Below are 19,149 nucleotides of genomic sequence, written 5' to 3'. Positions count from 1 at the left end.
GTTAGCGGCGCTGCTTCGCAGCGGAAGAAAACGGCATCGTACTTTAAAAACACCAAAGATACTAAAAATAAATAAAAATGATTGTAAAAAATATTTATTAGGAGCATGTTATGAAAAAGGGATTGCTTTTATTAAAGTCGTTGTACGTCTGGAAGAGAATTATAAAGAAAATACTGATCGTTCCGTGGCCTACGTTTAACGCAAGATGCTTCTTCCAGTGTGATCTACTCGTGATTATTTATCGATTCGATAAATCGTAAACTGTAATTATATTCATCGTCTGATAAGATCATTAACTTTACATAACGTATCTACCAATTCGAAATGTGAAGCAAGTGCTTCGACGCGAGTTTCCACGTTTCTCTTAATATTTATGCATGTTTGCTACCCGTATAATAAATATCGAATGTTTTTCGTCGTATAAGATAAAATAGCGATAGTCCCATGAGAGATTCTTAGAGTATTCCTTTTCGTTCTCACACATCTTTGTAAGATCGACAAGGTGGCGGCGGTGCATTCCAAACACCATTTTCCAGACACGATGGCTTCTTCACCGGCTCCAGGGGAGTTACATAGCCAGGCGAGCACGTTACCTGTTTTATAAATTTTTTGAAACATTTATTTAGTTGTTATTTAATTATTAAGGAAAAATCTATTCACCTGTATGTTATCTCCTGGTTTGTACCAAAATTTGAGAGGCGCGATTCGGCCATGAGGAGGATCGCCTGGGTAAGGACATCTTACTTTACCTAGAACAATGTATAATACATTTTAATTATATAATATAATATTTTAATTTTAATTATAAAATATAATAATATATTAATATATTTAATTGATTAATTTAATAGAAATTTTAATAATACCAAAAAAGTTACATTAATGATATTGTATTAATATCTTTAAAACTATCGTTTTTTATCTATTGTTTTTTTATGATATTGTAGAATAGATATTGCAGAAGGCATAATCTTTTCATTAATTAAATTAATGAATTATTAAATTCAAAATGTCCTTAATTATAAGGATACTTACATATGGGCGGATGGTGAGACCAAGTACCGTTCTCGGTGCAGATAATAGATGCTTCTCCTATCAATTGGTGATTCGGTCGACATGCAAATCTCATTAAGGCGCCAACTTTGTATATTTTGCCGGGATACTGTTTTTCATTAGAGTATCGCGTTTGTTCGACGATGCGTCCGCCTTGTGGCGTTTCCGGCACAGGACAAGTAATCTCTGTAAACGTTATTTCTTGTTAATTACATCTTATTACTTCTGCTAAGATTGATTAATTTTATAAGAATTTTCGTCTAAGAATTAAATTATACTTTCATGATTAAGAGAAATTAAGTCTAAAGAGAATATCTGACTTGAGTAACTCAATTGATTTAAATATATTTAAAATTAAAAAAAAATTTTTTCGAAATTACGATTTAAAAGATTTATCTTAAGATGATCGTTTTACCCAAACAAGTCGGCATAGATCCGTTCCACTTGCCATCCCCTTCGCATTTTATGCTCTGCGGACCCGAAAGCTTGTGTCCCCACATGCAGGTGAAGACAACTCTACCGCCATAAGTATTATTGTGCTCGATTAGTTGCAATAACGCATTATCCGGGATGTCCATCGGTGGACATTCGATTTCCTCGCAATGCGGCACGTCCGCCGACCATTTGCCTACGAAGATATAGTTTTCTTAATTTTTTTTCTAGATATGCTTATCCAGTTCATATTCTCGTCGGCCTCATACCGTTGTATTGGCACGTGATAGTAGAAGCACCTTCCAGTCTGTATCCCGCTGGACACTCGAAGACAGCATTGTGTCCCATTCGGCTACCCTCGATGCGACTGATCAATGGTGGATCCGGGATCTCTAGTACCGAACATTGAACATCTACGAAATAAAGCAGGTAAAAAATTACCGTCATAAATTTTAAGAATCTTTTAATATTATTCTGAAAAATGCAATTTTATTTAATAGCCATACCTATGACGCGGACTCCTATGGAGTTGTTCAATCCTTTGGGTGTGGAGCACGTGTATATCCCGGAATCATGAGGCTTGGCGTAGTATATCGACAGGCGATACTTCCAGTCTCTTTCCCGTGTAGCGATCGCCCATCCTGGAACAAATAAATAAAATATTTAGATTTATTAAAACGAAAATTAAAACCACACCGAGAAGAATCTCATTTAAATCTGCACGCGTTTACAATCAATGAAAAATCCAAGCTTCTTTGACTCACCCGTCAGATATCGACGGAACGTTGAGGTCCACGTCCACTCGGGATTGCCCAACTTCCTAGAGAAGAGGCACTCCAGGTGTAGGATACTTCCTGGGAAAACGGCGAGCGAACCGGTCGGTTCTACTGCGGCCGAACCAGCGGGTAGACCGAAGAGAATGGTCGGTGGTACATCTTCTGTCCATCCTCGGACAATACGAGGAGCAAAATTAAAAAGAGATCTGTTAAACGTCTCATACAACGCAAAAATTCAAAAAATGTCAAAAGATATCTAAACAATGATATCTTTTTTTTCCTCTCTCTCTTTCTCTTTTATTATTTTTTTCAAACAGACATAAGTATTTAATCACATCTAAGTATTTAAAACGTTTATTAAGTAGGTCATTGCTTTTACAGCTTCTAGATATTTTTATTATTTGCGTTGTATAAGTCGTATAAGTCTGAATATACAAAATGATGTACCAGTATAATTAGAAAGGGACGTAGTAGGCACGCAATAAGGTATTTTTCCGTTCCACGTGCCGTCGTGGCAATGCAATAAGGAGTCGCCGATGAACTTGTATTTACCTAACTCTCGACATCTCACCGTGACCCGTTCATTGTGAGGTACACCGATCTTATCTACCTGTAACATATACTTGTAACGTATACTTGTTCTCTAGAACATTCGACATTATTATCACATATCATTAAATTTTTTCTATTATATTTATTTAAACTCTTATTCCTTTATATTTTTCTTTTGAAAAATCTTTTAAAAAATTTACATTTAAAAAATGGAGTCAAAAGCTTGACTGTAAACTACGTGATTGTAACGTGAAATTTTACAATTTGCAATGACAAACTTAAAACACTTGATTTTATTTGATAAGAAAAATTTTAATTTTTAACTGACTATTCTTTTACAACTGATTAACGGTTAATAATAATAATCAAAGCTATTGCTTTGAAATAGTGTGATGATTTTCGCAACGTTAAAAACTTTAAATTTGTTCAGTTTATTCAACTCTGTGTTACATTTTTAAATTCACTTCTTCCTTTTACTAACTTCTTCTATAAAGTGACATTTGACATTACACAACAATTCCATTGCCAGAAAGGAGCAACACAACAGCGATATACTCACAGATATAGTGATCTGTTTATAGGTGACGAGAAGAAGAGGGTGAAGGCCTTCCAACTTGCATCCCCGCTTTAAACTCTCGTTAGTCTCTGCAAGTACACAGGATACGTGTTTTAGAGAATTTGAAACTGTCCCTTTTAGTGTTCGCGCACGCTCGCTCACACCCTCGCAACAACGGGCCAAAGATCGATCACATTTTATGGCGGCTTGCGCGATGAACGCCGAAATAGAGATCGATCCGATTTGATCGCGTGATACACAGTGAAACCGGTTACATCGTCATCGCGTTCCACGAACGGTCGAACAACGGGGTATAAGAAGGTTGCACGTGTTTAAATGTCGCTCGAGGGTAGCTCAAGACAAATAGAAAATAACAAATTTTCCATCTAAAATAATAAAACAAAAATTATTTAGAATAAAAATTAATCGTAAGAATTAATATGTATAAAGAGACAAGTAATCTAATTCTTGAAGCTAAAACTCGATTCTTAAATTCTCCATGTTCTCTTCCGCGCAAGAATGAAAACATAGCGTGTTACACTTTAAATAAATTATAATAGTTAACATCTACAGAAAGAAAACATTACATTTATATGAATTTTTATATAAAAATATAATTTCTCGTTCAAGACTTAGACTCAATACAATCGTTGGTCGTTGCGGCACTTGATCACTCCTTATAAACATCGGAGGGATGTAATTTTTTTGGAGACAAATTTCTCTTCGATTCTCGGGTTAATCAGGGACATTCTTATCGGTCTCGTCGTTCGTTTAAGGGCAAGTTTCGATTGCGTGATCCGCGTCGGGACATCCCGCGAACTTTGGGGGATGTACACGTACCTATGCACTTGATGTTCAGCGTGAGCAGAAGCAACGTCGTGGTCGCTATCGCGGCGACACGTGCACGCGTCCTTCCTGAGCGGCGGTGTCCTTCCTCGCACGGCATGCTGCTGACGGCGTCCTGGCGGGTCGCAGGTCACGCAGAATCATGATTAACGACGACGAGGCTAACGCGGCGTGGTACCGAGGCGGACGCATGATCGCGTGTCGCCGATCGGCATCGGCTGCCGTCTCGCGATCCCGCTCATTATCTTTTAGAACGGAAGGATGTATTCCACTCTCTCTCTCTCTCTCTCTCTCTCTCTCTCTCTCTCTCTCTCTCTCTCTCTCTCTCTTTCTCCCCCTCGCACTGAGCGTGATTGTTACACCCTGCAATCGGATGCGGCAGCGAGCGACGACACACTAGTAACAACGTCGATACTAAACATCCATAATCGGCGGGGGTGGCTCGAGACTCGCTGTTCTGAGGGATGCGCATGCGGCCACCCTCCCGTCCTCCCGGCCGTCCTTTCCTCTCTCTCTCTCTCTCTCTCTCTTTCTCTCTCTTTCTCTCCTTCTCTTTCTCCCAACGCTGCTTGCTTTCAATCCAGAACTCCATTTGGTCCATGTGCCAGATCTGTAATTCTGTGGATATACTGGGTGATAATGTTCATCGGAAATTTGTAAAGGTCGTTTACAGAACGATAGACAATTGTTAAGTGGACAACGTCGAGCTGGTTATTTAATGATCAACAATGTTCACAACTGTCACTATTCAATATCGTTCAGTATGATCGTTCGAAACCATACATAAATATTAAATGGTATTTGATTGCGTTAAAAATTATATAGATTAGCTCGTACAATCAAACGACAACGCCTTGGGACAAAGAGACTCGCTATCAAAATATTAAATTTTAATGAGAGATTTATCGCTGTTTACAAATGTAGAAAAAATATAGAAAAGCACAAGAGACAAAACGAAGCACCCTATAGAGATGTTCTATATAGAGGTGTTGTTGCGAGAAGAGATCTGAATCACTTTGTTCTCGTTTTAAGCATCTGTGATCTGCCTTTCTGTTTCTTTTTGGAACGGTTAATGCAGCAGTACATGAGAATGAAAAATGAAGAGCTCAGATGCAACCTCCATTCGGGTATTTTAGGTACAAAAAATAAAAATAAAATACGAATGTAGTGCGAAATACGAACTTGAGAGCAGAATTTACAAGAACTGAAAGGTCGCAGCATGTAGGACACGATAAAATAATATGAAATAATAATAAATACGATAATAATAAATAAATAATCAAGCAATATAAAAATATATTTCAACGACAATAATTATAAAAATGAATAAAATATATATCGGAATTATAAACGTACGATATCATGTATATCCATGAAAAAATTATTAATCTCATACAGATTTTATTTATATTTTACGCGGCATTAATAAAAAACATTAATTAAATTTTCTGCTTAACAACTACCATCTCTTTCTTGTCAATTGCAAATGAGAAAATTAAAGCCGAGAATTCCAGACGTGTCGGTTAATTAACAAAACTAAACTCCAAGGCGAAAATGTATTATAAGTTATATGAATTATATGAATGTATAAGACGTCTGTCGTCTTAATTTATTATTCAAATCAAGCCGAAAAACCCGCCGCTCGTCTTATTACTTGAAGATGACTGCGAGTGCGAGAATTGAAGCTAAAGAAGTTCAGACGTGTTAATTAACAATTACACCCCAAGACGAGAGATATGTTGCAAATTATGAATGACGGTGACGCGCCAAAGGTACAGGATGACCCACAATTAGAGCGTCAATTTCGCGAACGGCTCCACGAGTTGCAAAGCAATACGGTGAATAATTAATAAACACGACTGCCTATATTGATTAACACTCGAAGCGTGCTTAACCCTTTAACGCCCAGTGTGCCCGTTTTTAAATCAACGCACGAGGGATAACGGCGACCATGAGCATAGGAATTTCTATAGGGAGGATGAATGTTTTTTTTATATCAATTTTTTAAACTGCAATAAAATGTTTTTTTTAAATAGGAGTGCATATGTAAATTAAAAAGCTGTAAATAAGTACATCGCGATGTTTTTTAAAAAATTTGATAAATATATATGTATATATATATATGTAAAATTTTTTAAAAAACATCGCGATGTACTTATTTACAGCTTTTTAATTTACATATGCACTCCTATTTAAAAAAACATTTTATTGCAGTTAAAAAATTGATATAAAAAAACTCATTATTATTCTTAAATATATATATATATATATATATATTTATTCCTTAGAATATGTACGCAATAATTAATGAGATAAATTTCAATAGGACACTTCACTTAATTTCTTCAATCATAACAAATAAATTTACAGAGACGTGTTGAAATTTAAAATATATTAAAATACTTAATAGATATGAATAGTATGTGTTATTAACAATATAAAAATGTAAAATAAATAGTACATATAAAGTAAACCAAAATTAAATAAAATTTTAATTTCGATTAATTTTAATTCCGGTTTAATTTACTTTTTATCTTTTTTCTAATTCTCCAAATTAAAAAAAGATAAAAAATAAGTTAAATCGAGATTAATAAAAATGGATATATGCTGTCGAGTAATAGGAAACTTGCTAATATAGATCTTTTTAGTTTTTGTTAACGTAGAATTATCGTCTCGTTTGTCATGCGGAAAAAATTAAGGAAATGTCAGATTGTATTAGAATTGCTGATTAGAGCTAATTAATTTCAACTAGGGTAATTAGAAATTTTACACCGATAAAATGGATTATCGAATAATTAATTAATAATCGAATAAATAATAATTAATTCTTAATCAAGCACTTCTACTCGATTCTTAATCGAGATCTACATTAAAAAATTCTTCTTTTCAAAATAAAAAATCTAGTAATTATTTTAACACAAGAGCCAAGTTTTTTTGAATAAGAAAGGAGGTTCTTTTTCTTCGAATAATCTCCTTTCGAAAGGAGATTCTTCGAAATACTTCGATGGTGTTTAATTCAATTAAACAATTAACAATCTGCCCTGGGCTACTACTATATAAATTATGAATATATCGAGGATAGGACGCCCTGCAGGCGATGCGGAGGGAACTTCTGGAAACTCGTCACGCTTTATACAGCGCGGAATTACAGTTGGAGAAAGAGCGCGGAATTTCCCACGAGTTAAGGATGCGTCTGCAAGTGGTTACAGACGTGGCGAACGACTCGCATCAGCGACTGACGAAGAATCAGGTCGAGAACGTTCAGCTGCAAGTCAAGTACGACGCGATGGCGAAACAACGCGAGTCTCTGATGAATCAAGCCACAGCTGCGAAGATGCGTGAGGTCGAATCTAAAATGAAAATTCAGAGCTTGGAGGAGGAGCTGCGTCAGAGCGACGCGAGCAACAAAAGGATGGAACAGGCGTTAAGGGAGCTCGAACATGATAGTTCACGTGCTATCGTCACTATCGATCAGTACGTTTGACCTCGCGAATGAAATCTGTTATACGCTCCCTTTAAACAACTACATAAAATACATGCCATCTTACGTAACATTATTTTACATAGAATCTTATACGCGGTCTCATTTCCAATCTCAATTATCATAATTTTAATAATACATTCTTCGATCTCTCTACGATGATAATATAAATGTCAATGACAAAGCAAAAATCTTACAACTACATTATTTATTGACCTTTCTAGCAAAATCGCGAAACTTAAGGAGGAGCATCAATACCTGCAAAAATCCTGCGAGGAGCTCATTCGTTTTAACCAGCGTTTGCAAACGGTGGGTCTGTGTACTCACGCGATACACCACAAGGACAAAGCGAGAATAAAAGCATTAGAATATATGCTAGCTTCAACGTCGATCGGAAACGCAGGCACTGTGGAAAAGTTTGTAGATTACGACGCACATCCATATCCGAAGATAAAAAAATTATCTCCGCCATCCACATAAAAAACAACAAGATAGGATTTCATCAATAAATATACTGACACATGTTATATACAGGATTAATAAAAAATGTATTATAATAATCGTTTTCATATATTTAAGTATAAGTTGAACAAGTTCGAATGGTAAAAATGCAAACTCGTAAGATGCACATCATGACAACCAGCGAACAAAAGATTTGTTATTTCATTTTTTCCTTTTAATGCGGATGTAAATGTAAACGAATCTATATATCTCTCTACATGCAAAATAAATCCGCCGGGAAAGTAAGCTTCGCGTATTTATGTTCGTTCCTCCTTTACTTTTTTTAGATCTAATAAAAATTCTACGACTATTTGAGATATAACAAAATTCTTTCTATAAAGTTCTTGTTCAATTCGTCACAAGGCATTTTAATTACATCAGTTAATGCTCTAGTACACTTTACGTTGTCCCGTTAATTTTGTGAAAAAGCTATATCTGCTTAATAACAGTATAAAAACGATTGTGTGATACCTATACTGCTTAATCTTATTTATTCAATTTTTTTCTTATTTTAATCATTGTATGTGATGTTGTACGGTGTGTGATGTATGTTTCTATGTATGTACTTTTACAGACATATGGTCCTCCAATAAGAGAAACACACACGATGTAAATCACGCTGAAACATGAGTTGCAAAATTTCGTGCATAAGAAAATGTATACTTCATCCCATTGCTATAAAAATTAAGTAACACGTACTTTTATACTTAATAGTGATTTTTCGATAAAGAAAATTGACCATTACCCGTTGATCATTTAAGAAAGCCAGAGGAGAGAGAAAAAAGAAAGTTCATTGTGTGTCTGATATATCACACATAACTTAATGTTTTTGCCTGATTTAATAAATATCATTGTAAATTTTTTAAATAACATAATGAGACATATAAGATCACATCATTAAATCTCTGTCAACTCGATTATCATGTCACGGAACTACCTCACCTAAGACCATTTAATTATATTGATTAACAAGTAAAATATTTGTATAACAAACTGTAGCAGTTGCATTAACTAAAACGACACGCACACTCCCTTCCTATGTAATAAAACAAAGAGTTTTAATACTTTCTCCTCTGAGGGTTTCTTCGGCAAAAGATACATTCATGCAAATAATTTCTGAGTAATAATATAATGCGATAACGTTTCATTGTCAAGGAATAAACCCACTATACCCGATACTTGGGATGTGAATGGTTCCACAAAACATCGGTTTTGTTCGACGAAATGAACATAAGTAAATAATGATAGTAAATAGATGTGTCTCGTTGAACAGTTGGAAATATTTGGAGGGTCAGAGTATAGTACAACGAGCGAGCCAACTGGGTGGCTTCCTCTGTGGTTCTGAGGCTTTCAACTGGTGACCGCCGCCTTTCGGTGGATTCGATGCTTCCTATATAAAATAAAACATAGTATTAATAAAACATACATATAAGCAATGCAATAAGTTTATGCAAGAAATTCGTCATAATCTCACATTTTATGGGATATCTTGCTCATAAATCAGACAAAAATGGGTTACTTAGTTTAGCAATTAAGAAATTGCAGATGTGTTAATAATAAATGCATACGTGTCATAACATGCACATTATGCAATCTTCATTTTTTTTAATTATTTAATAAAATATTAATCATAAAGGTAATTGCGAAAAATGTAAATCCAAATGTTAAGCAAGCTTAGAAACGACATATACCTTTTCAGCAAGACATATATAAATTAAAATTGATATTTAATGCAATAAATGCCGTTTGAGATAATTTGATGATAGTAATTTAATGACACAAAGTATTTTTAGTTAGTAGGCATTGCATATATGATATTGTCAAAATAAATTAACGAATAGAAGCCACAGATAAGATTAACAAGATGTTACAAGATGCAATGTTAATTATAACATCATAAAATTAGATATATGTAATTAACTAAACACTAATGGTGTACGAAGAAAGTTACCTTCTGCCAAGATAGACCAGCACCAAACACAGAGAAACAGAGACAGGAAACAGAGAAACAGTGGTTATTTTTGTAGTAGACATAAGAAAAATGTTCATGTGAAAATTGATATATGATTAAGCACATCTTTTTCTAATTATTAATACCTATATAGTATATTTTTTAATGTAAAAAACTTTATATATTAAAATATAAATATACTGACAATCACAATGAATAATCTATGTAATAATCGTTTGAATAATCAGTAATATCTGTAAATTTATTGAGATATATGTGATATAATTGATATTTCCTTACCAATTTTTTTTCCATTTTCGCTTTGATATCGCGTGCCAAAGTATAGAAAGCCTCTTCCACATTGATACTAGATTTCGCTGAGGTTTCCATAAATTTAATACCATATTCCACAGCCAGTTGTTCACCTCTTTCCTTCGTTACTTGCCTCTTCTCTGTAAGCTCACACTTATTACCTAACAACATTTTCTCCACATCCGCCGACGCATTCTCCTCTATATTACGAATCCAGTTTTTAATGTTTTCAAAACTTTTGTCATTTGTAACATCGTACACCAACATAATTCCCATCGCTCCGCGATAATATGCCGTGGTGATGGTGCGAAACCTTTCTTGTCCAGCGGTATCCCTACAAGTATAGATAACTACTATTGCAGCACAATATATGAATCCTAATCGCACTCTGTACTAATTAAACAATGAGAGCTGAAGAGATAGAATAAGCGCGTTCATATTTACCATATCTGTAACTTAATCTTCTTCCCGTCCAGTTCGATGGTACGGATCTTAAAGTCAATACCTGCAACGAAATAGTAGATCAGAATCCGGGGCGCTCTCGGGGATGCGGGGAAACAGGTGCGGGCATGCGAGCAAGGCCGGGCTGCGCGCGATATGGGATGAATCACGTTACTGTGAACGGCATAATGTGCTCTTTGTTCGATGATCGAACACGATGTTCGATCCGCACGCGTTTAGATCGCACGTTTTCGAGACACACCCCGGGCGCGCGCCGCGGCGATTCGGTGGCGCGACGAGGACGATTAACACAAGCACAGCGTGGCAAGGCGAAGATCAAGGGGGGAAGGTGGGAAATTGTACACGCACGCACGCCGACAACGTACCGATGGTCGAGATGAAGGTGGTGTTGAACGCATCTTCGGAGAAGCGAAACAGGACGCAGGTTTTGCCTACGCCGGAATCGCCGATCAGCAGCAGCTTGAATAAATAATCGTACGTTTTTGCCATTGTCGTGCGACGCGATGATGATACGGGCTCGTCGCAGCTTCCCCGAGCGATATTAATCGCTCACCACGAAACCCGAGCGCTTCGCGAACGATGCTTCCTGACGTTCGTGACGGGAGCCTCCGAACGGGCTGCTCACAAAACCAGCTGGCCCGAGTCTTCTCTCTCTCTCTCTCTCTCTCTTTTTCACTCTCTTTCTCTCTCCTCTTCCCGATCTCCAATGACGATGTCTAACCGTTTCGTCCGCGAGACATTTGACGAAGCGCGTTCTCCTTCCTCCGGTGCTCGCTCACTCTCTTTCTTTCCGTCTCTCCTTCTCTGTCCTGCTCCCGTCTGGATTTCTCCCGACGGGATCTCGATTTTTCGGGCACCGATGACAACACCACGTCGGGTGATGACGCGTGGCTCTGTTCGCGACACGAGGAACCGCGAGAGAAGGGGTGCTCCTCGCCTACCTCCCGTACGCTCGCGAACGCGCGACCGCGAATTAACAAAGCGGATTAATCACGCAAAACATCTGTCAGAAAAAGCGATGACAGCCGTGCGTCCGCCGCGATTTCGCCCTCGTGTTGTGGCCACCTTGGACTCTCTGTGCGCCGCCGAGTACGCGTGCGCCTCCGAGCTCGCCGTTATGCACGCGTACGCAACACGTGTCTCGGAATCTCAGACCGCGTCCGCACCAATCTATGGACCCGCGACGGGGTCCATAGATACCTCGAAAGTTGAACGTGCTCCATTTCACATTTTTTTCCTTCAAAACATCTCATGTTTGAGATATTTGATAAGATATTTCTATCTTAAGAAGAAAGAAAATTTCTACATGATTTTTCCTGCCTACTCGATCCTTTCCTTCTAGATTAAAAATTTTGTTCCGAAACGTTTTAGGTACAAATAAATTTCTCGATAATTTAATGAAACGTTCATTACAAATTATTAATAAAATAAGACTAAATCTTTTTTTCTAATATGAAATATTGTATAAACATAAATTTCTCAATATTTTATGCCATCAAAGCTTCCATTAAAAAATTTTAATGAGTTTTGATGGGAGCTTTAAAATACATATTAAATTTTAAATTTTATTTTTCCCGACACATTTCAGGTAATAAATAACATATTTCTCAATAATCTTTTTCTCATTAACAAAGCTTTGATAAAAAGTGGAGGACAGTGTTACTTTCCTTTATTTCTTGGCATGAAGTAGTTTATTTACAGATTACATAATTTTTTCAACAATTTTTTTGTTCTCTTATTACTCTAGTTCATAAAATAAAAGTATTTTGTTTTTGTGCCGAATTTTCAAGCTTAACTTAATATAAAATTTATTTTTGTCTCTTGTATTATGGATCTTCAAAATTCATTAATCTTTCTATATCACAAGAAATCAAAGAGATTTTAATAATTTCAATTCTTTAGTTAGCCAACAGGAAAAAACAAACAACCTCTATATTCTTTTTATGTCGAAATAATCTTCATTTGATAACATATATGACAGCGCTATCTTTTAGAGTTAAAAATATTCAAACCTAATAAGAGAAAAGCTATGATTTTTATCGTAACCAATATTAAACAATATTCACTAAACATCTTGCATAAATTCACCCACACAAATTTAAAAAAAATTTCTAATTAATTTTTAGAGAAATATTATAATTTTATAGTTAATAAATTTAAACAAATTATTTAAGAATGTGTTAGAGCATTTTTATTAATTATAATCTTGATAAGTGCTTAGCAATATGTATTATTATCTCAATAGCAAATATTAATTATAAGTTCGATCACATTATTCTCTTGCGAATAATCTATAAATAAAAAGCTGATGTAATCAGTTATAGCTGACTTGAATCTAAATGTACAAGAATGATCAATGATTCAATAACGATAACTCACAAAAATATATTCTACGATACTTATTTTATGAATTACCTTAAATTATTTTATTAACTTATATTATTTGTCGTCGTTATATATATAAATTGACAATACAAATAATTCCAAAGGTTTCCATAAGATATAATAAAATTTTTCTAAGAAATATATATCTCTTTTGCAAAATATTGTAGATTCTACTTCTAGGTTGTTTATATTTAAAAAAAAACAAATAAGAAAAACCAAATGTAGATTAGTATAACTAAAAGTTGACTTATTGCAAAAAAATAAATTTATAGAAACACATGCTAAATCTTTAATATTCTCAAGTTTCATTTTCAGACAATTATGATAAATCAAATTATATGCATGGTAAAGACAAGGTTTTAATTTTCTTCTTATACCCTTATAAAGAAAAAAAAGTTTTATATATATATATATGATACATGTGTTTCTTAATATTTACATAAATATAATAAAATACTCGAAGTATTTCTTGAAATTTTTCTCTTTCTCTCTTACAAATTTTAAATATACATCAGTAAAAATCTAGTTTTATATTTCAAAAAAAAGAGAGAAAAACTTAAATGCTAAACAACATTAATAAAAAGAAAGATTGAGGTACAAATATAAAGCACAGATCTTTACAAGTTTATATTACGAGCCTTCATTTGCAAATCGAAACGTCGATTTGTTCGCACACCTTTCAGCATCATTCGCGTTTTCTCTTGCTGCTTCTCTCTATAAACATTCATATCATGCAAAATTTTGTCCGTTAAATTATTTTAAAAACAGAATTTTGAATTCTTTTAATATGTTTTTAAGTCTTTCTGTTATAATTATAGCACTTGATCGAATTTAATAAAACTCAAGTGACAAAATAAACTATTCTAAATAAAATTGTTTTAAATAAAATTTGCAAAATATTTTTTTTCAAATAAGTCTGGCGTACCTCGAAAAAGCAGGTTGTTTTTTCATAAGTTGCGTAGCTTCTACCTTCTTCACCTTAAATCCAAATCTATTGTGAACACCATCGCTTGTGTCAGTTGGCAATGGTTTTCTCTCTTCCTTCTTTATATCTACCTTTGGCACAGCTTTGTTTGTAGCTACAAGGACAAGTTTATATTATAAGAAATTATTAGAAAATTTATTATTAAATTTATTATTAAATTTTATTATTATATGCAAAATAATAAATATTATAGAATTACTGAAGGCTAAGTGCCTAGCTTCCAATCGTTTCTTTGCATCTATGAGTGACTCTGACTTAGCAAACATTTGTTCATGTATCCTCCCGAAATTTGGTACCTTTTTCGTAGATGACTTCTTTTCTGTAAATTTAAATTCGTATTATTAGAATATAAAATAAAACAAATTCAAGGCGATATAAAATAAGATCGAAAGAAATATAAACTAAAAACGATCTTTAGTTTTAGTTTACCTGATTTCTTTTCAACTGATGCAAGACTTTTCGGTGTAATTTGATTTCTCGGCGTATCTACTAGTAATCTTGGATTTAATCTTGTATTAAAAGGAGAAATTAATGAATTTTGATTAAACTTCAGAGTTTCAACTTTTTTCGATTTGTGAGCTGAATTCGTAACATTATTTTTACGTTGTGTGCTAACATTATGTGATATGTTTGATCGCGATCCGTTTAGTTTATTAATCAACCTTTGCGCACTATCTGCTCTGGATGTTACATCTGCAAATCGTACTTTAGCTTTCTTAGCGTTACTTTTCGCACTTAAATTTGCATCTATTGAAGTGCGTTTCCTAATCATTTGTTGTAAATTTTGCGTCTGCGGCTGTTCCAATTCATAGGTATTATTTTTCTTGTTTTCTTGCTTATTTTCCATATCTTTGTCATAAGTAGTATTTTGTTTCATGGCACTTGAAAAGCGAGATTGACTAGTATTACTAATATCTTTATCAAGCAGAGAAGGTCTAGATACATTTTCAATGCTCATATCTTTATTTATCGTATTAGACAGCTGCACATTGGATCGATTATTCCTATGTCTTAATTTAGTAAGAGACATGTTATTTACAGATGCAATAGAAGTATTGGACTCTAAACTTATATCTGTTAATGCCACCACTGCCTGTGGAGTGGATGACATTAAGGGCGTGGACGATTTATTTTTTTCCCACAATGTATTACATTTAATTCTTGGCGATATTTTAGGGGATTTCTCTATACTATTATTCCTTAATTTAATGCTGGAATTTCGATTAGTAGATATATTTGATCCTGTAGAAGCTCTTTTGATCGGTAATGATACCTTGGAATTGCTCCTAGGACTAGAAGCTCTTTTGATCGGTAATGATACCTTGGAATTGCTCCCAGGACTAATTAAGGGGGATTTTACTCCGATTAAAGTATTTGATTGAGTTTTTTTAGCAACCATATTTTGTCGTTTCATGCCTTCAGACGATAGTTTTTCCACTAACACTATTGGTTCTCCCAGCACATCTTTTATTTGCGTAGATGATAATATTTTTGTTAATCTTGAATATAATAAATTTCGTTTAGCTCTTGGTGAATTCTTCTTTTTAGGTGATTTTTTTATATTATTTTTAGATGATTTGGAATCAAGTTTCGGTATATCATCAAAACTAAAAGACGGACTAATAGATTTCAACGGGCTCTTTTTCGCCCGGGATGGCGATAATAATTTTAATTTGCGCGATTTTGAATTCTTTGATTTCGGAGACCTCAATACTATTTTTGACGACTTTGAAAATTTATGTACAAATGTTTTTAAATTAATGTCAGATTTCTTTTGTTTTTTTGTTTTTAGTGACTTCGACATGCTTTGACTGGAATCACCAGAATCATCATGTCGCCTATTTTTCTTTCGTGATTTCTTATTATGCGAATCACTATTTGATTTTTCTAAGTTCTCCTCAGATGTTGTAGTAAGAGACAACTTTCTTGGACTCTTAAGTAACTTTGGTACAGCTAACGAATGTGTTTTCGGAGAGCCCAAAAAAATTGGCGACTTTTTAGGTGTTTTCTTAGATCTGTGAGGAGTAAGACTGAGCTTAGGAGGCGTGCTCTTGGGAGTGACTATAATAGATGGTATTTTTATGTTTGTGGCAGAGGCCTTCCGTTGTAACTTTCTGGGAACTTCTTCTAAATTTAAGTCTTTTGAAATATTGATCCTAGACATATCGCTTCTGATGAGTTCCACTATTGGAATACTATTATTACACTCATTTTTTAATACTTTGAACGAATCATTAGAATCCATGCTTCGATCCCTGGATATTGTATGAATATTCTCAGTTTTTATTTCTTCATCTAAATTCAGCTTCCGACGAGTTCTTTTTGCAGATTTTGTAAATGTTATCTCTGTGTTAGATTTTTTTTTTGAGGTACTTTGTTTAGTAGTGGTTTCCAAATTATCTTTAACACTTGTAGTCCTCTCCTTTCTCCGCGACTGTCGAATTTTTTGTGCTGATTTGACCACATCTTGGTTCACGTTATTTATTTTCTGCGCCTGCGACCTGGTGGAAACAGTAGATTGTACCGCTGTTGCTGCAAAATATAACGGAATACTTTAACATCCTTTTCACGACGAAAAAAAAACAAGAAAATCCAAAACTGATAATATTTAAGACTCCGATCAAACTTCCACTATTTATCAATCAATACCTGTTTTACCGAGAATTGGAATTATTAATTATTATTGATCGAATGGAAAGAGAAACCAAAGACAAACGATCAAAATATCAGCAGTGGCTCAGCCGGTCGAGTCAATCTGAGTTTATTCGGATTTAGTCCAAGTCGCCCCCAATGAAAGCGACTTCTTCGATCGACTCGCGTGTCGACGTATTTCGAACTCTCGAAATACAGACGCGCGCGGACGGTGCGTATGGGAAGAATTATAACCTCACACCCGGGCCGCATCTCGGCCGGGAAGCGCCACGACGCGCATCTTCGTCTTACCTGCGCGAGTGCGTCTAGGCGACATAGGGAATCCTCCTGGATCTGGCACCAAGCTCGCGAAGTATATATCCGTACACCGTACACCTCCGAAACGACCAATCCCGCGAATTTTCAACGAATTTTTGTTTGGATGCTGAATCAACTTAAAACGAACTCAATGGACTCAACACCGGACAGCCGGCCGTGCTTGCGCGCCCATTTTGGTGACCAATAGCAGGACCCCACGAGCTACGCGTCACAGACGCGCGCGTCTGATTGGCTGGTGTTGCGGGTCCAAAACTTTAAATGGCAACGTATCGACGCTGAACGTTAAGGATTTCCGCATGTAGAAAAAACTTAAGCCCGATTGCACCAATGTTATTTTGGCTTTAAGTGAGACTTAAAATCTGTCTTTACTTCTTTAGAAAGAAAGATCAAGACAGATACATGTTTAAGTCTCATTTAAAACCAAAATAATGTTGGTGTAACCGGACTTTAGGCTCTCACACACAAACGCAAGTAGTAAGAAAATTGTCCAATCACAGACTATTATTCTTCGATTGGGAGGAGAATAATCGAATACGATTGATTAATTTTCTTATTGTTTAAGTTTTTTGTGCCAAATTTAATTATGTCTAGTACGTAAATATTGTGGAAAAAATGTCGTACAAAAATCAAGTGATTCGTTTAACGAAAAAAACATTGCGAAATATCAATTCTAAACAGATTTAAAAAAAAAGTTTAAATGAAGTACTGTTAATTGGCCAATATAATATTGGCCATTATAATATTTGATTTCCATGTGAATTGGCTGCTAAAAAAAAATATATTTTTCTGTGCGCAAAGTTTTGATGTTAAAATCTAATTTTGAAACTTCTTCCAGGAATCGATGAAAATGATTAATAATTAGAAAATATGTTTAAAAAAAAAGAAAGATATTCTTAATGTTTGGAATTCTTTTTTTCTTCTCTTTAGAAACACATCCTGAAAACTTCACGTGAAATATAAATAATATTATATAATAAACACAATGTTTCCGTTCTTTAGCTGTACACCTATAGTGCAAGTATAGTGTTGCACCTTCTGCACTCAAAAATATATAATTGCACATTACAGAGAAGAGGAGAAAAATGCAAGAAGTTCAGATATAAAGGATACAAATTGTTTTTTGTAACTATGTACAGCACCTTCTACGCTTAAAATATAATTGTAAATAAATATATATAAAATATAAAAATATATAATAAATTATCAATAAAAAATCAAATGTAGAAAGATTCTAAATATATCATTTGATTCTAACATGAATGTAACACGCAATTTTCTCTTTGCAAAAAATGATGCAAACTTAAAAATTACAAAGGAATAAAAATTAAAAAATTTTCAAACAGTTCAAAGAATTTTCACTTTTTTCACTAGAAGCTAAAAAAAATACTTGAAATATTGACGAGATACGCTTTTGTCAATGTTTAATGTATAACTACATTACGGTAACTGTATATTTTCTTCGAAAAAATGAAGGACAAATCGAAAAAATTTAGAATTTTGTTTCTGTATGTTTCTAAATTTGTGACTGTCAGGAATTTGCATACGAAATTTTCTTGCTTATACCAAATAGCAATATACTAAAATGAGATACTACACAACTTTCTAATAATTTGATTGGTTCAATTATGTTGGAACAAATCTTTGATTTAAATTTGGAATAAATGCGAAATAATAAAGAAAATGGATCTGATTTAAATAATTTTAAAAAAATTAAAAATAAAATTAATACAAATTATATTTATGTATATATAAAAGTCTATATTTTATATATTTTATTTAAAAAATTTATTTAATACTCATTAACGAACATACAACATTAAACATTAAACATTGAAACGCTAATTAGAAAAGAATTTCCCGTAAAATGAAAGACTAAATAAAATAAAG

At 34.2% G+C, this 19,149-nt stretch overlaps 4 protein-coding genes across 6 annotated transcripts; 1 reads left to right on the top strand and 3 right to left on the bottom strand.

Moving 5' to 3' along the window:
• Nucleotides 1-108: 108 nt before the first annotated feature.
• Nucleotides 109-4,717, bottom strand: hig (locomotion-related protein hikaru genki). The gene is made up of 10 exons (XM_011636793.3): nt 4,210-4,717; nt 3,373-3,458; nt 2,709-2,871; nt 2,250-2,423; nt 1,992-2,126; nt 1,755-1,898; nt 1,469-1,681; nt 1,036-1,239; nt 661-749; nt 109-593 (listed from the first exon to the last, which is right to left on the bottom strand). The coding sequence occupies exons 1-10, from the start codon at nt 4,313-4,315 to the stop codon at nt 477-479; spliced, it is 1,431 nt and encodes a 476-aa protein (XP_011635095.2). The 5' UTR covers nt 4,316-4,717; the 3' UTR covers nt 109-476.
• A 90-nt stretch (nt 4,718-4,807) lies between these two features.
• Nucleotides 4,808-8,537, top strand: LOC105425838 (uncharacterized). 2 transcript variants are annotated; one of them, XM_089070806.1, is made up of 3 exons: nt 4,808-5,987; nt 7,298-7,689; nt 7,921-8,537. In XM_089070806.1, exons 1-3 carry the CDS (start codon nt 5,952-5,954, stop codon nt 8,174-8,176), a joined length of 684 nt encoding a protein of 227 aa, XP_088926932.1. In that variant the 5' UTR covers nt 4,808-5,951; the 3' UTR covers nt 8,177-8,537. The 2 variants fall into 2 exon arrangements, with proteins under 2 accessions (XP_088926932.1, XP_088926931.1); XM_089070805.1 differs by having other exon boundaries at nt 4,808-6,053.
• On the bottom strand, nt 8,221-12,016 carry Rab8 (RAS oncogene family member Rab8). The gene is made up of 4 exons (XM_011636786.3): nt 11,288-12,016; nt 10,905-10,965; nt 10,449-10,794; nt 8,221-9,587 (listed from the first exon to the last, which is right to left on the bottom strand). Exons 1-4 carry the CDS (start codon nt 11,409-11,411, stop codon nt 9,489-9,491), a joined length of 630 nt encoding a protein of 209 aa, XP_011635088.1. The 5' UTR covers nt 11,412-12,016; the 3' UTR covers nt 8,221-9,488.
• An 841-nt stretch (nt 12,017-12,857) lies between these two features.
• On the bottom strand, nt 12,858-17,446 carry LOC105425837 (uncharacterized). Of its 2 annotated transcripts, XM_011636783.3 has the most exons (5): nt 17,236-17,443; nt 14,722-16,824; nt 14,492-14,611; nt 14,233-14,386; nt 12,858-14,021 (listed from the first exon to the last, which is right to left on the bottom strand). In XM_011636783.3, exons 1-5 carry the CDS (start codon nt 17,258-17,260, stop codon nt 13,925-13,927), a joined length of 2,499 nt encoding a protein of 832 aa, XP_011635085.2. In that variant the 5' UTR covers nt 17,261-17,443; the 3' UTR covers nt 12,858-13,924. The 2 variants fall into 2 exon arrangements, with proteins under 2 accessions (XP_011635085.2, XP_088926916.1); XM_089070790.1 differs by lacking the exon at nt 12,858-14,021 and having other exon boundaries at nt 14,286-14,425; nt 14,456-14,611; nt 17,236-17,446.
• Nucleotides 17,447-19,149: the final 1,703 nt, after the last annotated feature.

The sequence above is a fragment of the Pogonomyrmex barbatus genome, unplaced genomic scaffold (assembly GCF_055798465.1).
Source record: "Pogonomyrmex barbatus isolate J1 unplaced genomic scaffold, ASM5579846v1 scaffold11, whole genome shotgun sequence".
In the NCBI taxonomy this organism is placed as follows: Eukaryota; Metazoa; Arthropoda; class Insecta; order Hymenoptera; family Formicidae; genus Pogonomyrmex; species Pogonomyrmex barbatus.
This window is presented reverse-complemented; position numbering and strand designations above follow the sequence as displayed.

Coding starts and splice junctions, on each gene's coding strand:
- hig (XM_011636793.3), bottom strand. CDS start 4,315: ATGCCGTGCGAGGAAGGACACCGCCGCTCAGGAAGGACGCGTGCACGT. Junction 3,459..4,209: donor GCTGAACATCAAGTGCATAG/GTACGTGTACAT, acceptor GTGTACTTGCAG/AGACTAACGAGAGTTTAAAG. Junction 1,240..1,468: donor ATCTATGCCGACTTGTTTGG/GTAAAACGATCA, acceptor TAACGTTTACAG/AGATTACTTGTCCTGTGCCG.
- LOC105425838 (XM_089070805.1), top strand. CDS start 5,952: ATGTTGCAAATTATGAATGACGGTGACGCGCCAAAGGTACAGGATGAC. Junction 6,054..7,297: donor ACGAGTTGCAAAGCAATACG/GTGAATAATTAA, acceptor TATCGAGGATAG/GACGCCCTGCAGGCGATGCG. Junction 7,690..7,920: donor GCTATCGTCACTATCGATCA/GTACGTTTGACC, acceptor TGACCTTTCTAG/CAAAATCGCGAAACTTAAGG.
- Rab8 (XM_011636786.3), bottom strand. CDS start 11,411: ATGGCAAAAACGTACGATTATTTATTCAAGCTGCTGCTGATCGGCGAT. Junction 10,966..11,287: donor CACCTTCATCTCGACCATCG/GTACGTTGTCGG, acceptor ATTTCGTTGCAG/GTATTGACTTTAAGATCCGT. Junction 10,795..10,904: donor AAGATTAAGTTACAGATATG/GTAAATATGAAC, acceptor CTATACTTGTAG/GGATACCGCTGGACAAGAAA.
- LOC105425837 (XM_011636783.3), bottom strand. CDS start 17,260: ATGTCGCCTAGACGCACTCGCGCAG. Junction 16,825..17,235: donor GCCTAGACGCACTCGCGCAG/GTAAGACGAAGA, acceptor TATATTTTGCAG/CAACAGCGGTACAATCTACT. Junction 14,022..14,232: donor AAACAACCTGCTTTTTCGAG/GTACGCCAGACT, acceptor GAATGTTTATAG/AGAGAAGCAGCAAGAGAAAA.